A 17,964-nucleotide genomic window follows, 5' to 3' on the forward strand; every position below is an offset into this window, starting at 1 on the left:
CAGCGGCAGCCATCTACCTTTCCCACACCTCAGTTTTGCTTAGGGACTCTGTGCCCATGCCCTACCACATTAGGTTTATTGAAGCTGCTGTTGGGAGTATACAGCACGACTAGAAAGTGGAAAGCAGCAGGGTCCCCGTTGCCTTCCAGCCTGGAGAACAGCCACAGCCTTTCCTGTGCAGACACACTGAGATTTGCTCTTGCAGGAAACATTTGGTTTTCTGTGTGCATGCTGATGAACTGTAAGGCTGTCTGATTTGTCTTACAGAAAACAGTTGTTGCTTGTCACTGAGGTAATTTAATCTCTTGCTCAGTTGTTGAATATTTTTGGTATTTATTTGATGTGGAGGGGTTTTTTTGGTGGTGGTGTTTTTTTTTTCAGATGCACAGCCAAATAACACCTTATCTATTTAATCTAAACAATTAATAAACAACCAAGTATTCAAAATCAGCCGTGGTAATGAAGTGTCATGTAGTCTCTCTAATCTTCCTGGAAAAGCTTGAAAAACATATTGCCACATTCCTTTTTTCTTTCTTTAATGCTTTTAATTGAAAAGAAAATTACCCAAACTGGCATGAAACAATAATCAGGTGATTGGAAAAAGTGTAGGTTATATTTGCTTCAGGAATAACCTCACAGCATTTTTTTGGTTACCCAATGCATTGTAGCTCCTCTATGTTTCTAAGCACTGTCAGTTTCATTTCCTCTAAATAAAAATTGATCTTAAAGTCTTATTTTGGCCATATAGAAGTTGTTGCTTTTGTACACTGCAGTTGTTAGTTATATTGGCTAGATGGCATTCCTAAACATCAAAATGCTTTGAATGGCCCTGATTTAAATGTTTTTTCTGATGACCTCTTTTATTTGTACATTCTGTTTCTCACTAACAATTGCCTTCAAAATTCAGGTGAAGGATTTTCTTTTGTTTTGCACAACAGGGCTGATGGAGTGATGAGAACAATGAACACGGAAAAACTCCTAAAAACTGTACCAATTATACAAAACCAAATGGATGCACTTCTTGACTTCAATGTAAGTTTAGCTGTGTGTACATATCTAACACACTATTGACTTTGTACAAACCTGCACAAACTTGTAAAATAGGTCAAGATTCGAGGTCTTGAACTTAGTTCCATGTTCATCCTTTTGTGTCCATGTTATCTGCATAGCTTAGAGTACAAATCATTTTGTCCATTGATATACCCCAATAAACTAGAAAAAAGAAATACGATGCTCACTGGAGAGAATGCTTCATGCTAAATTAGTGTTGTTTATTGTGTACATTGTGTAAGAATTGTTCATGTAAAAGTTGATAATTTCTGCCCTCTGTCTTCTAGTAGTGTTAGTTATCAAAAATGTCTGCCAAAACGGTTTCATTTAATTCTGTATGAAGAGATCCTGTGTTGATTTGCTATGCTACTATTTCCACTGGTAGCCAGTGAGATGATTGGAAAGCATGCCTTGGGATAGAGTACTGGAATTCAACTAGAAGTTTTCCAATAAAGGATCAATTCAGTTAAATTAACTTTTTTCTGATCTTCCTAGGTCAACAGCAATGAACTTACAAATGGTGTAATTAATGCTGCCTTCATGCTCCTCTTCAAAGATGCCATTAGACTGTTTGCGGCATATAATGAAGGGATTATTAACCTCTTGGGTAAATATAACTGATTTCTGCAATGTTCAGTGTTAAGCTTTGGGGAGGGAGCTAAGCAAACAATTGCAAAGAGTGGCTCTTTTTCAAGAAGTTGAAGTAGTCTTACTATAAAGCATCAAAATAGTACTGTTATTTCCAATTTAGATTTATTTCCAAGGTTTCTCTGCCCAATTGCATTTTATGTTGCATTGTATACAGGGATGGGTGAATTTCTGAAAGCAAAGCCCATTCAAGATTTTCTTGACTTAATTTTTATTTTCTTGCAGTGCTTTGTTCTGTATGTGGTTTTGTTTTTTTGTGGTTTAGGTTTTTTGGTGGGTTTTTTTGTCTCATTGAGCTGTATGGCAAACCTGAATTCTAGTATTCATGGGTTTTATTTAAGAAGCAAAATAGGGTTTTGTTTCTTTTTAACCGACCATAACTTATTCCACTTACAAATTTGCAGTCACAGCATCTGTGATTGCTTGACTATCGAAACTTCAGTGTTGGTTGGTTTTAATGATTGGTTGGCTTGTGTTTCTAGAGTGTATCTTATGTTTTAAGGGGAATTGCAAATTCAGGCCTTGGGCCCTTTCACTTACACACACTGGAGATGCAGTGGAGCCTAAATCTGTAAAAATAAGTTGAAAGTAGACTCCTGATCTGCTTGTTTTAGTTGTATTCTGTGATTGGATCAAGCTACCTGATTGCTGTTATTACCCTGTGCTTGGAAAATAGCAAAATGCAGAATTAGTGAAGGACAGTCATGCTTCTACTCTGAAGTCCCTGTCTGCTTTTGCCGACTAGCATATGGTTACTTTCACTCATGTTTTGAGTGAAGCTTAATATAGAAATAGGGCTTGAAAGTGTTATTTCAGGAAGGGAGCTGGAACCCTTTTACTTTCAGCACTGGTGTTTTGCGGTCAGTTGCACCACATTGTAGCCCACACCATAGCAAGAGGCATCAGTCTGGCAGAGAATATCAAAATCTTGCCTGACATGAGGCCACTGGAACAGAGTAGATGTTCCACTGCCAGATTGTAAAATTGCTTTTTCTTTTTTCCTCCAAGAGGATGAATTTACATTTCTTTGGGTGACCTATTCTTAAACATGATTGTCCTCTTCAGGGTGCTTGTGCTTTTGTGAGATCTAGTTACCTGCAAGGTAAGGTGTGATTGCATGCATGTGATCATTAGCTCATGTGGATGGAGCTTTTGTCATTTGGTGCAAGTTAGGCAGAGTGATTTCTGCAGTTAATGTAATAAAACAGATCTGCAGGCGTTTTCTGTTTGTCTTGCTTTATATGCTTTTACTTTGCATATCCTTTGTAGAATGCTTGATTTCTTATTTAATGCAAGTATTCTTACTGTTTATAGAAAAATACTTTGATATGAAAAAGAACCAGTGCAAAGAAGGCCTTGATATATATAAGAAGTTCCTCACTAGAATGACACGGATCTCGGAATTCCTTAAAGTTGCAGAGGTAAACTTGAGTCAGCCAAACTTTGCCGTTTATTTCAAACAGCTTATGAAGTGCTTATTTCCTCCTAAAGCTGATACTTCCAGCCTAATTGCAGCTCCATCAAGGGTCATCTTGCCAGTCTCTGCCCTGGTGATCAGCTCATTTGAGGACTGTATTGAAAAACCTGGCTACAAAATATTTTCTGGTTTATCTTTTACTTAAGGAGGGTGTGGTGTATAAATATGCATTTTAAAATTTCCTCAGTTACATAATAATTGTGAGCTTTCTTAGAAGAAGAATCTTGCTTTGAAGAACTAAAGTAACTTCATGGTGTGTCTGCTGCTTGCTGTGGTTTTAGCTGTATTCTATAAAATAACAGCTACGTAAATAAGGAATTGAGACAAGTAGATGAATGTGATTATTTTTATTAAAGATGTCTTGGCTATAGGTGTGTTTGTAGAGGAGAATCCATTTACCTTGCAAAATGTTTTGTGTTTTTTAAATGTATTTATTCTGTTGCATTCTTATTTCTGAAGCATTGTTGATTTGATGTACTAGTATTATGGAATTCCTCAGTTGAGCTGTGTTCCTATTCTTGTTTTGTTTTCCTTCATTATTCATAACTCCCACCAAAATTGAAGCAGTAAAGCTTGGCTTGGCTCACTCTGTCCTGACGGAATATCTCTACCTACTTTCAGCTGTCTTCAGTTGATAACACTAACTGAAGTTGAGACTTGTAATCTTTCTGTTGTAGCAATGCACATCCTGCTGCAGAATATCTTAAGCAGTTTTCTAAAATGCATATCAAACTTATTTATACAACTTCGAACATGCTTTGTTGTAGCAAATAATGTTCTATGTAAGTATGTCTGAGAACTTACCATGTAAATAGTGGGATAGGCAAAGTTCTCTAGCCTTAGAATTCTGAAACACTTCATTCTTATTCTGTTTTATTTCTAAGGTTGTATCTGTTAAAATATTTCTGTAACACGCCTACTTCAAATGTGTATCTATTTAGTGGAAGAATTTATTATAACCAACCATCCTAGAGTCAGGTTGTGGAGATTTAAATTGTATATGGACAGGTTTGTGCTTTTACTTGACTTCATTTTAATGTTGTTTGTATTTTGAGCATCTCTGCCTTTAACAAATGCAAACAGGTTCTAAAGCTCATCTGTTTTATTACAGCAAGTTGGAATTGACAGAGGAGACATACCAGATCTCTCACAGGTAGATAAACCTATTATGTATTTGTCAGTACATGTCTGTTTTGGGGTTGCATAATCAGAAAAACTTGGCATTATGGCATTTGTTTATGCTTTCTTGCATACATTGTCACCGAGTTATTTCCAAGCTTGTGATGAGATCCAGCCTCTGTTAGAGCCTGGTTGGTTTTTTTGTTTTTTTTTTTTGATGCTATTGTAAAATATTATAGCTAATTTCTGTCACACTCTAGTTGAGTTTTAAGACAGCCTGATTTCTATCAAGCTTGAAGACACAATTTGTATCTGAGTTCACATAGTGAAACTTTGACGTGATATTATGAAGCTGTGGTTTTTAGCAAGCTTGCTTTTGGCTGTGTGCCCATTTAAATCATTGTGAAGGCTTGCAGAGCGTGCACATAGAAATGACTTTAGGTACAATTTCTTCCTTAGTGTCTCTTCAAATACTGCTTCTGTTTGTCTGCTTGCTGTTTCCTAGCTGTTAATTTTAACATCTCTTGACATATTTCAGTACTTACTGGTGAGTCATTATGACAGAGTAATGTAGTGAGAAGAGTACATCATCTGATATTTTAAGTAATTAAATACCGACAGGATGCCAAGATGCGGTATAAGTATTCTGAGCTGTTGTACCAGTTGCCCTGTAGTTGCATTCTCTCAAAGTCTCTTAACTACTGATTTGCTTCATCTTAAGATTCTTCAAGTCTCTTCCCTGACGTCTCTTTTTGCAGGCACCGAGTAGCCTTCTTGATGCTTTGGAACAACATTTAGCTTCTCTAGAAGGGAAGAAAATCAAAGATTCCACAGCTGCAAGCAGGTGCTTATACCCTTGTCCTTTTAAACAATTGTTGAATCAAATGTTAAATCCATTCTTTTGATTTCATGGTAAACTAGGGTTTGTGTAGGCTATGTTGAAGACAAGACTGTATTGTATTAGCAATGATAGAAACAGCAAGTTATCGTATCTTTTGCTGAGCATTTCGAGCTTCTTCAGGTCAACAGAATTGGAATATAAGGAGCTGCAAGCTCTTGCTGTAGAATCCATTGTATGTAGTACTTACACTTTTAACATTTAATCTTGAACTTCTGAAGAGAAACTTAAGGTTTTTTCACTTACTGCCCCCAAATGTTCCTTTTCTGATAATAATTAGACTTCTATAAGGTATGCAACATCTATTTATTTATGTCCTTAGTATCTCGTATATCAGCTCTAATCCCTTTTTTGTCAAAAGCAAGAAAATGCTTCCAGAAGTCCTTATTTTATGGTAAAAGGCAGTCACTTATTTTGAGTCCTTGCTAAAACACAAAGTGCAATCTGGAAAAGTCCTCTAAGCAGCTAACTTAATTATTTAAATTTTAAAAAGCTTAATATTGCAAAATTAAATAGCATTTCTTTATTGCATGTTCAAAAAATAAGGCAGTAATATTTTATATGTTCTTTTTTATGGTAGCGATGATATTGGGGCTTAGCACCGCTTTGTTAGCTATATTTTTAGAATATTTGCTTTCTTTTGTAAGATTAGTTTGTTTGGCAAGTTAAATATTTATTTTAAATCCTTTCACACACTCTTAAACATGATGATCATGATGATAAATTGCAAACTTTTCCTCTGGAATATACTAGTTGCATTGATAGTTTCCTAACTAAACCTATTAAATTAGGAACAATTTGAATTGGAGCCCAGATTATTGGAGATTCTCGTGCATCTACAAATAATGCTATCTTAGGCAAACAGGAAAAGAGCAGAGGCTTCAAATGGGAATTTTGTGATGCAGAGGGGAAACATTTAAGGGGGGAAATCCAAAATGCAGTATATAAGAGCAGATAGCGTGGCTTCTAGGCGTTTTCATTTTGCAGTTCATACAGTGTACCTTATTTAAACTTTTACGTTTTGTCTTGTACAGTGCAAGATGTAACCAGTGTTATAAAGGGTTCAGAAGGAGGCTGGGTGGATACAAGCGAAGTGTTCTGTGGATGTTCCTATCACGTGTCACCTATTAACAGGCAGCTTTTCTCCTGTCCAATGACTTTAGGGCTACCACCCTTTCCAATGCGGTCTCTTCCCTTGCAAGCACTGGCCTGTCCCTCACAAAAGTTGATGAAAGGGAAAAACAAGCTGCGTTAGAGGAAGAACAGGCTCGCTTAAAAGCTTTAAAGGTAGGCATACAGAATTTTTAATTGAAAACACTTTTCCTATGTTCTTGTTGATTGCTTATTAGGATTCCTAAAGGATCAAAAGGAAAAAAGAGAGTTATGAATACAGAACATGTACTGTTGGCAAAGCACTGGAAGTAGAATCTTATGTACATATACTGTACGACTTGTGGAGGATTTGTTAAAATAGTTTCTGAAGGATTGGTGGTACCACTGACTCTTGTAATTTTAAGTAGCTGACACTACTGTGTGGAATTAATAAAAATAATTATTTAAATTCTGCTTTACTTGCCTCCAAAGTCATATACACAAATGTTGTTTCTGGATTTCTTATGCTAGCTCACTTTCCCAACAGGAGCAACGTTTAAAAGAACTTGCGAAGAAACCTCATACCTCTTTGACAACTGCAGCTTCCCCTGTGTCGACTGCAGCAGGAAGCATAATGACTACACCAGCCATTGATATTTTTTCTACCCCTAGCTCTTCAAACAGGTATGCTTAATGACATTGCTTCACTGTGAGCTGTGCTGCAGCTAGGGTTTCCTCTAAATTTCTGCTGTAGAGTACACATTGTAGAAGGTTGATTGGGTACATTGGTGATGTGATAAGAAATAATGTTTTGAGTAAAATTGATGGGAAAATAAACTATTGCTGTAAATAACATAAAAAGTATGTTTTCATTGTCCATTTGCAGAATAGTTTCTGATAATAACCAGCGCAGATAGCCCTTGTAGCTCTTCTTAGTCGGTGGACCAGACTGTTGGAAGCGTAAAACACACATGCTTTGTTCCCAAAGAACCTTACAAGTTAATCTGGGAAAAGTAAAAAAAAAAAAAAAAAAAAAAAATATTCAGTTTGGGAGGCCATAAAGATAATATTGAATTTAATGTTGCATTTCTAGATCTTTAAAAGTAGAGTGGTAACAAAGATTCTTGGTAGATTTTCAGAAGAAGAGAGACAGGTTTTGCAGTCCTGAGTTGCATCTGGAACTTGCAAAGATAGTGCAGAAGTACTCCCTGTACACTAATCCTGATCTTTGACTGGCAGGAACTGTTGGTATGAGTAAGTGTGTGATCTTTGTTCTGTAAAATACCTGTCAAATCGCCAGTAGCAGAAAGTACGGTGCTTTTATCAATATACAAGGAAATAGCTCTCTGAAGGCATATTTTTGCTTTGGATGTGATCCTAAACCTCTAAAGGAGGTTTAGTTGTTCTGTTAGTGCTCACATAAGAATCCACTTGTCTCCTTTAGTTTTTGTCTGTTCTTTAAAAGTAGTCAGCAGTTTGACAGCCTTCTTTCCCCGTTAAAAAGCTATTGCAGGAAATTACTTGACACCAAATGTGTGGAAAGTAGCTGAATCACAGGAGCTAGAGAATGTTTCAGTGTTAGTGACTGAAAGGCTTCCTTCAAAAAAAGTTTCTCTTAAATTGCTTTTTACAGGTCAAGATATTAGGAATGGGCGTATGCTTTGAACTAGTAACTTTGAATATCTGATCCTGCTTCTTAAGAGATCTGAAACATAGAAACATCTGATAGAGCTTCTTTAAACAGCCAGAAATGCTACATAATGAAGACAAGTGCGTTTTCTTCTAAAAAGCAAATGCTGGTCTGTCTTCATGCTTAATCAGTTGCTGGCAGTATGACTGCTATGAGCAAAGAACAGATTTTACAGCAGGAGTGGCCACAAAGGGTGTATGTTGGGTCATAAATTCAGTTGCTTGCTTCAGATGCAGTGTAACTGATTAATCCCTATCATTAACATGAACATTTTGTCTTGAAAATTATCTTTTGTTCTGGTGCTCACATGACAGATCTGTGCCAGACCATGATGCTTTTAATAGGAGCAATAGTGTCAAAATGTGATTTCAATCACTGTTGAAATGAAATAGTAAAAAGTGAATGATACAAGTGATTGGGTCAGCAAGAGAATATACGGAGATCTAGAGTGTTGGTTCTACACTATAAACTCTTATGCCAGTCTCATTTCGAAAGACGGTGGGATGCCACTTAGCTTCTGTCCATGGCAGTGGCTGTACATGTGAATTTTTGTTCATTTTCTGTGCTAAAAAGTTCTGGGTGAACACCAGTACTCCTGTTTTTTTCAGGACTAATTTGAAATATGAAATGGACTCTGCAAGAGGGTGAATGTTACTGTTTCTGTTTGACTCTTGAAATTAGTGCAGCAGTTGTGTTTAAGACTTCACTCTTCATCTCTGTATGATGTTCTTAGGTCTCAGTTTGGTTTTGAATAGTCTAAAATGTGCATTTAAATGAGTATTCACATGACTGATGTGTAACAGTGTTTCAAGGTTTCTTATATTTTGCTTCCCCCCGAGTTCTTCAAGAGCTCATAGCGGTAAGCCAGTTTCTCAGCAGCGGTTGATAGTGGAAAGGTATGAGGTGTGGAATTTAGATGTAACACTTCAGTGGTGCAACCCATTAGACTTCATTTTGTCAGTCTGCTTTTGTCATGATGTAGGGCTTTCATGAGGGTATTTTAAAAGGTGCTGAACATAAAACATGCTCTAGCCCTAGTGTTGGACTGTCAGGAAGATGAAAAGACTGGTTGTCTTTGTGTCTTAGACAGCTTTGACAAAAGTCACTTGGCGTAACACGGAACTTAGCTTGTTAAATTAATGTTTTCTACAAAACTGAAAATATGAAGTTCACCAGACTGATTTTGGCTTAGTTCTGTCCATTTTGTAACAACCAGTTTGTAACAAAGCTTTTTTTACTGTTGACAGTTGCTAGTGTTTGTCTTGTATTGAAAACAGTGATGTAATTCAAACAGTTGTGTTAATTTGTCTTTGTAGCACTTCAAAGCTGCCAAATGATCTGCTTGATTTGCAGCCAACTTTTCATCCGTCTGTACATCCTATATCTGCTGCTCCCCCAGTGGGAAGTACCTGGGCAGGTAAGAATTGTGAATCACACTAAGGTTCTAATTGCTATGACCATGTTCCTCTAAGTTTTTCCCCTAGTCTGTGGGCTGTTTCTTCCCTAAAAACAGAAATCTTACAAAGGCAAGCTACAAGTGGATGAAGGGAGTGGAAAAAGTCAAATCTGAGTCTGGATTAAAACAATGTAGCAGCATCTGGTGATTATAAAGAACTTTGATAGGAGACTCCTTAGTAGCAAAGTTACGGTAGTTGTTGACCAGTTCTGTCAGCCTCATAACTGCTGTCTTCAAGAGTCACATAGCAAGCTACAGAAACTTAGCTGTGAGGAGTTAGTTCTGTGAAGATGTCTGCCAGATAGCCCGTGTTGCACACATGGGAACTTGAATACAGAATTTTTTTAATACGTATTTTAAATTTTGTCTAATGTTAAATAAAATCTGCAGGTGATAATAGAGCAGAACTTGGATGAGGCCTGAAAGGAGGCAGTTGTGACAGCTGTGCATAGAAAGCAAGAAAATCTAGAGTTACTTTTTGAAAACAAAATGAGGCACTTCTTTACATATTCTCTGCTGTATTTCATTTAACTACAAAGGAAAGTTAACAAAAAGGTGTGGTTGGATCTCTTTAAGTGAAAACACAAAATTTATGAGGAACTCTTCCCTCCTGAAGTTTATTTCAGAACACTCAAATTCTCATTCTACCCAGTTGCTAGGATGGGCTGAATAAGATATCAGACTATCTTATTGATACAGGCAAGTCCTTAAACTAAGGAGACAAGCAAGAACATTCTAGAGAGTCATGAATGTCACTTCGAGATTAGTTTGTTAGAGCATTTATTTATTTACCCAAAGCAGTTTTTCTCTTTGCTGCTTTGCAGTGTTCCAGAGTACTTCTCATCTAGGTAACATATTGCCTGGTTGTACTGGTAGAAGATTAAAAGTCTCTTATAAAGATGTTTCTTTCTGCTTTTCTACTTAAATAACACTTAATAAAATAGTAAACTTCTGAACTATGTGGCTATTTCTAGATGATTTTTTTTTAATACAAATCAGATGCTTGCAAAAATGCTTTCTTTTATGATGTGAAAAATTGGGAGTTGATGCCTTAGTTTCATAGGCATTGGAATAATCCTGTTCTGAAATTTTACCTCACTATTTCTTTTTGAGCTATAACTTTTCCTAAACATCTTTCCAGTTATCTAACATATCTTCATAAACAGTGTATGTATTCTACTTTCCTGTTTACTTTTTGCTATGTATGTTGCATTTTTGTGTACCTTCTCACGTTTGTTTGTAGGGAAAAAAAAACAATTTTGAGTGACAGGAGCAATATTAATATATGTGGTAGCTTCAAAAATAAAAAGAAGTGTTTTACTTGCCCTGAAGAGCATATCAAGTTATGTGTATACATTTCAATGTTTAATAGGCTTAGAGTTTAGAAATGGAGAAAAATGTTTTGGCTCATCTTGTTTGCTTTCTGGAAAATATCTTCTGTTTCAGCTTGTCCTATTTGTTTCACGGTTGAGAGACAGAAGGGAGAATTATCTTCCTTGCGAAGGTCACATCACAATCTAGCATTGCGTTACTAACCTGAAAATTGAGCCTGAAAGGCTGTGTTCAGTGTTGTGTTATTCCTGAGTCTTCAGTTGTAGTCATTGATACATCTGCTTACTATTGACACATTTCTAAATACTTCTAAGATGTAATTAACTGTGAAGATTTTGGATTGTCTGCTAAAATTTGAGGCTAAAATTCTGGGACCACCATTTTTTGTGTTACCTTTGATCCAAAAAAAAAAAAATCAAACCAAAAAAAACCTCTTCAGCTTTACAGACATGAACACTTGCTTCACATAGGTGAGGTAGATAAGAAGTGCTTTCCACATTTTACAGATGGGGAAATCTGAGCAATTAACTGACTTACCTGAAGTCATACGGCAAGTCAGTGGCAGAGCCAAGAATGGAACCTGAGCTATTTCCAGTCCTGTGCTCTAACCACTGCACAGCATCCCTCCCTTAGGTAATTTTCTGACATGATGATGTTTGTATTTGGTGTGTATATGGTGACTTTGAGAAGTATCAAACTAGCTGCAAATTGCAATGGACTAAAAACAGGTACTCTAAAAAAAATTTATGCAGCAGCTCTTAGGTTTGTAATAAAAGGACAGTTGTTATAAAGGTGTTATGTTTGGGTTGCTGCCTTTTGTCTTGCGCTTCCAAAAATGTTAAAGCTAATGAGGTTAAAAACTCCTGGAGAATGGTTTCTGTAACTTCATGCTTTCAGTTTACTTTTTTTAACTGTAAGAGATGCCACTGAAAAACCTTTGTTGTTGTTCTCTCAGGTAAAACACTTCTAGCTGGATAACTTCAAGGTGGAAGTTTGCAAAATTCTAATTACTCTTAAATGCACCTGAATCATTAATGCCTAATGATAGCCTGAAGGTGCGGAATGATTCCATTGACACAAACAGATGCCAGGTGTGTTCAAGGATGAAACTGGCCTTTAGAAACACTGAGCTGTTGCTGTCAGGAGAGATAGCAATTTTTAAAGTACAAATATGCAAGGATATAAATTATCCAAACCAAATTAATTTCCAGTTACCTTTGTCGCTAGCATTGGCAGGTTTTGAGACTCAGACAAGATTGAATGCGCTGGCTAGAATTAGAATGAGGCAGAAGAGCGAAGTATCAGAACAGATGACTTTTATGAGAAAATCTTGGTATAAAATTGCATTGCTAGTTGAAACAGATTAATCTCCATATACAGCCGTGGGATTTCAGAACAGAAAGTAGCATGTAGCAATTTTCTTAAGTGCATGTGTTAAATAGATAGTAGCTTCAAATAAATATAGTTAAAAGCTTTTTGTCCTTTTTAGCTTCTTTCATATTGTTTTATCTGAGCTGTTTATTGGGATTGTCCAGAGACCACTCTACCTGTATTTGGTATATTTGCCAGCTATCAATTTGTACCTAATCTTCAGAAGTGAAACACATGTACCAGTGTGGAAATAATCAGTTTGTCCTATCTGTTTGGATTTTTTCCAATTGCAAGGAGAACCAATAAAATCAAAAGAATGTGAAGCAGCAACAGAAAAAGCAAGTAGGAGCTGAGTAAAGGATAATCTGATCTGTTTTATTGTCAGATTTGTTTGTTCTGCAGCTTCTAGAATAGCATTCAAAGCAGAGAACAGTCTTAAGTGGATCCTGAAAGCAAGGACTCTGTTCCAGTTTACTGGCTGATTGGCATGTCCACAAGCACATTAGGTGGTAATATTACTGTCTAAAATATACATAAAACAATACAAAGTTTTATATATTATAAAGACTATATTAGCTTATTCTGCTTATTCTTTATTCAGTGTTTGACACTGTCATTTTGGTGACTGAATGATTTAGAAAAAGGCTTTTTAACGTACTTCACTCATTCCTGCGACATAGCCAACCAATTTGGGAGAGAAGTCAGGTGTTACTGAATAAGGTATCTTGAGCTTGCAGAAAATCAAAGCGTGTATTAAGTCTGCAAAGAATCATGCAGTCATGGTTTTAAAATTTCATTTTCTTTAGGACTTGTATATGGCTCAAATCTTAAGTGTTACCAAGCTGTGTGGCAATTATAGCTAAGAATCAGGAGGTCAGATTCAGGGAGATAAAATAACATTTGATGCTACTGCACACATCACCGTAGTGTTTACGAGAGTTGTGGATAAATTGATAATCTAATTTATTTTAAACAAAAAAAGGCTAGAAACTGAAGTATTCAAGAAATCTCTCCTCTAATTATTGTACAGACATTTCTCTGGAGTGAGAAAACTTACTAAAAGAATAAGTTGCAGCTCTAGGAACTGATCTAGGTGTTCCTGCTCCGGCAGGGGGATTGGACTAGATGATCTTTCGAGGTCCCTTCCAATCTCTAACATTCTGTGATTCTGTGAACTGTGATAAAACAAATAGGGTGAGATGCAACTCTTGCTGATCTCACTAGCAAGTTCTTGAGTTTTCCATCAAGGGTTTGGGTACTTTGAAGCCAGACAACTAAACCACGGTTCCTTCTGTCAACAAGTGTTGTAACTGCCTATCCTGTCCTGTTTATCTGTAGGATCCTGGAGTACAGGATTATTTTAGCTTGGCAATTGTATCCATTCTCAGGAAATCTTAAACTCTCCTATATGCCTCAGGAAGTGACTCACAGATCTGTGGTTTTTTTCATTCCCCAGTATGGTCTGACAGTTTTTTAATAAGGAATATTTTCCTCATCACTGCTCACTAGCCATAGTCCCTCAAATCGGAGCAGGTTTTTGCTTGCTTGCAGCTAATGGCACATCCACAACACGCGTGTTGCTCCTGATGCCCCAGGTAGTTAGTGAAGTGCTTTTGTCCTGTGTGCTGCCTTGGTGCATTCATAGCTCCTGAAAATTTCATGATGCCTAGTAACAAAAAAATCCATAAACACAGTTTGAAGAAGAAGGAAAAGTACAGCTCTGTTGTTTTTGTTTGTTCAGACTTTGAAAGCTATCCCCAGGATGGTACTGCATTGAATCCTCACTGAGCACCTGGGCTTCTGTTACTCTAAGAGGCAGCCTCTGCCCCAGAGAATTTGTTGCAAATGTCAGGATGTGACTGAGTAAAGCAAAGAATGATCACGTTCAAAGAATAACATACTAATTTTCACACTGTGGAAGAAGCGCGCTTCATAAGACCAAGATGGTATTAATTTAAAAAAAAAGTAAATGTGTACCTAATATCTGTAGTATTTTTCTTGAGCAGAGAATGGATAATTCTGGACAATTGGAAAATTAAACAATCAGCTAGATCATCCTGACTGTAGAGATGTCGGGAGAAAACTCTATTTCCTGGACTCTTCTTAACTCTTGCTCTTCTGTACCTAGGAAGCAGCATGTTACTAAATCGATCTCCCTTTTCTTCTTTCTCTTGCTCTCTGGAATTGAACAGATCCTTTTTCTGCTACTGTTGATAATGTTGATGATGCCATTCCAAACCTAAATCCTTTCCTTACAAAAACTAACGATGCTGCTCATCTGTCTGTGTCTTCTGATGTATCTACTTTCACCAGTAGGACACCCACACATGAAATGTTTGTTGGTAAAGTACCATTTTAAACTCATTTCCTATTTCCTAAAAAGATTTAACATTATTTCAGTTTCTAAAGTATATTTGTGGGGCCTTTCAGAAACTAAAAGCTGATCATTTGGGGCTGATTTTATGCTATATTAGAACTTGATTTAGCAATTGTGCCGTGAAAGTGGTGTTAAAATCCTTGTTTGGCTACTTCGATGGGATTCTACCTGATGTAAAGGAACTTAGTTAAAGCAGTTGAGTGCCGTTTTACACAATGTCTCTTATGGTAAGGAATTTTAAGGTAAAATACTATGTATGCCTGAGAATGAAATGAAAATACTACTTTGTTCCTCAGGTTAAAATGTTCTTTTTAAACATAGGAGCTTAATATCATTTTTTTGATAGTGGGTGTTTTTCCGCCAGTTGTGTTGGCATTAACACAACTGGTAAAGCCATGTGCATTCTGGTGCATGGTCTACTCAACCTGCTGACCTACTAGGCAATGAACTAATGACTCAGCTTTTTAAGACTTGAAATCCTACTTCGGAGGTGATTCAGCATGGCTGTCAGATTAGAAATCCTTCTAACATTTCTGTTGGTGCAGCTATGTAGTAATTTGATTACTCTTCAATATGAAGAATTAAATTAGCTTTCATAGACTGAAAATCAATTAATTATAGATCAGTTCTGCTCTTAAGCAGAGGTTTAAGGATGATGATGCTGTACCAACAGGGCTTGCTTTTTGCAGGTTGAATCCCGCTAGAATTGATCACAGAAGAATCCAGACTTCTGTAACAGAAAGATCTTTATCTCTGGTACTTGTTAACAGAGATAAAACAAAGGGATTTCTTTAGAGATACTCATACCACCTACACTTTGTCACCTTACCTAACTGGTTTCTTAGCTCATCTTTGGTTAGTGGAGGGAGAAAGCAAGCAAGATTAAACACAAGAACTCTTGCTGTGAACTTCTCTCCGCAATTCCCAGGGAGGATTAGTTGGCTGAGGCAGTAGTACACAGATACTTTAAGCCAGTACTACTGCGTAATAATCTGGCCTATGCTTCTAATTGGTCTTTCCCACGCTTCCAATAAAATTGGTAGGGTTGATGTGACTATAGAATGACCATTTGAAATACGGCCTTTTTTTAGTAGGGTGCTTATTCAATCGGATCGGTTTCCTCTGTTTAATTTGTTCTTCAGTCATACACAAAGTTGCAGCAGTGCAGGGCTGTGAACAAGGAGGCTGGTGGGTTTTTGTGACACTCGCTGGTTTGTGTAGTGTTCATCCCACGACAGCCCTGAAGCTGTTGGAGATGGATGGCGTGGATATATTGCATTCCCTTCCAATGTCTCATTCTCTAAAGATATATCTAGAACCGAAGTGTGACCTCCTGCCAGATCGATATGTGAAATGTAAATGCAATTTCAGCTGTAGCACAAACAAGGTTCTATGATAATGTGAATGTGGATTTAAAATAACTCTTTCTGGTTCTTTAGATCATTACAATCCATTTACTGAACTAAATCCCTTTTTGGCAACCAAATATGAATCCACTATTGGGCTCTATCCTTATACTTCAGGTATAAGAAAAATGCCTTAAAGCTTTTACACTCATTTCTTCCAAGGGTGTAAAACATGGCATTTGCTTGAAAAATAAAAAAAAAGTATTTATCCTAGTATAGCTATATCTTTGAAACTGTGTTTTCCCCTTTTGTGTTATAGACAATGTAAACTTGTTTCTTACTGTATGTCTGATGTGTATTGATTTCATTCCATTGGTTGTATGTTCTTAGAGCGTATGTGGATTTATAGATTGACCTGAAATTAAGTTTTTGAATAGCAGATAAACAATATATCTTGGTTCTCGTTCTGTAACTCTTCTTCTCCTTTCCTGGCTTTCTCTCTTGTGTCATATGCCTTATCAGATTCTTTTTGTGGTCCTCAAGCTTACCCTAACGCTTCTCATTTCCGCAATGAGCCTTCTTCTGTAGCTGGTCTATTTGGAGGTAGGTAATGGGATACAGCCTTACCACAAACACAGAAGTTGGAATGTGTTTTGTGCCTAGAGCTAGTAGGTATGTTATAGCCTACAGAAGTGCATTGTTATAGTGGCTCCAACTTTTATTCCTGTACTTGTGCTAGATGTATTGTCTCAAATGGTGTGTGTGTGTATATATATATATTTTTTGTTTGTTTGTGATAAACTAAGGCTTGTTTAGTCTAAACATGAAATGAGTATCTCCCCATTTCAGGATCTCTTGTAGTTTACATGTTGCTACATAACACACAAGACTTGCATAAGTATCATCTCATCTTACTCTTCCTTATTGCTTTTAAGATAAAGGGATTGGGATGTTATTGCCGGTTATGGTGTTTTTGTTGATATATTACTCTTAAACAGTGCACTAAACTAGTACAAAGCTTTGCAACAGAATATGAGAAGAAGGTATCTGCTGCATTAAATTACTGGCTAATCATGTGTGCAGCTGTGTAATGTGTGTGTAGTAACCCAGTCCTGATGCTGGTTCTGGGATAGCATCCTGACAGCTGCTAGGGGGGCTGTGGACTGAGACAGATGATGATCTGTCTAAACCAGATTGAACATGGAGTGTTAACATTGTTGCTACGCAAGGTTTAGGAATATCTTCAATAAATGGTTTGTGGTTAGTTCTTAAAAGCACCATAAAGTTACATTTTGGTTTAGTGGCTTTGAACAGAAATTAGCTAGAGTCATTTAACAAAAGGTTAAATACTACCTATAACTCTGCTCCCTTTGTCCCATATCCAAAAGCAGGACGATTAGTTTCTGTCAAGTCTTGTTGGTTTATTCTCTCAAAGGAACTCCATTAAAAATCCTGACCTTTGCACCTTTCAAAACATCCATGTTAGACAAAATGCCCTGGGCTGGTGGTTGATACCAGGAGTAGGATTTGGTCTTTTTCAGAGGCTGGCTCAAAGGAGCCCTGTGCATTGTTTTGTCTTCTGGCTTGTCTCATCTCATTAGCTTCATAAAGCTTGAAACTTCCTAAAATGGGAGAGCAGGAAATTCAGCTTGTTTCAGTTAAGGCCATTTTCTAAAGAAAAATAGAAGCTATTGTAAGTAAAGTTTTCTGTTGGTACAGGCACGGTTTTAAGAGTTGCAGGACATCCCATCGAAGGAATTTCTACCTTCAGTTCAGAGTCTCTGAAATGGCTTGTTACAACTTGATGGTATACTTGTCATAAAGATACTCATTTTGGTTTGGTGGTTATTTATTCCCTATCTCTTCCCACATTACTGCTTCCCATGTTTTGCTGTATGCTGCTTTCTTTGATTTGTTCTTAATGGAAAGTACGGTGTTTAAATTCTTAGTGATGGATGCTTTTGAGTAGCGAGTTGTTATATTCCTTTAAGATAAATAGGAAGGAAGTAGTCCAAAATTTGGTTTTTTTCTGTGAAGTTTATGTTTAGGGATAACATCCTTTAGTTATTAATTTTTTTTTTTAGATACAATGTGACTTATTTCAGGAA

The 17,964-nt window shown here is 36.8% G+C and overlaps 1 protein-coding gene across 3 annotated transcripts in view; it reads left to right on the top strand.

Moving 5' to 3' along the window:
* PICALM (phosphatidylinositol binding clathrin assembly protein) overlaps positions 1 to 17,964 on the top strand; it is a 70,028-nt gene that overhangs the window by 35,242 nt on the left and 16,822 nt on the right. For 2 of the 3 annotated variants that reach the window (XM_010086606.1, XM_010086593.1), the window contains exons 5-13: positions 939 to 1,032; positions 1,546 to 1,657; positions 3,013 to 3,119; positions 4,287 to 4,328; positions 5,053 to 5,138; positions 6,356 to 6,479; positions 6,832 to 6,968; positions 9,291 to 9,391; positions 14,326 to 14,475. In XM_010086606.1, coding sequence (XP_010084908.1) covers positions 939 to 1,032; positions 1,546 to 1,657; positions 3,013 to 3,119; positions 4,287 to 4,328; positions 5,053 to 5,138; positions 6,356 to 6,479; positions 6,832 to 6,968; positions 9,291 to 9,391; positions 14,326 to 14,475 — 953 coding nt within the window. The remainder of the gene's footprint in view (positions 1 to 938; positions 1,033 to 1,545; positions 1,658 to 3,012; positions 3,120 to 4,286; positions 4,329 to 5,052; positions 5,139 to 6,355; positions 6,480 to 6,831; positions 6,969 to 9,290; positions 9,392 to 14,325; positions 14,476 to 17,964) is intronic. The other variant, XM_010086600.1, reaches the window with a different exon arrangement.

The sequence above is a fragment of the Pterocles gutturalis genome, unplaced genomic scaffold, assembly GCF_000699245.1.
Source record: "Pterocles gutturalis isolate BGI_N339 unplaced genomic scaffold, ASM69924v1 scaffold10031, whole genome shotgun sequence".
Taxonomy (NCBI): Eukaryota; Metazoa; Chordata; class Aves; order Pterocliformes; family Pteroclidae; genus Pterocles; species Pterocles gutturalis.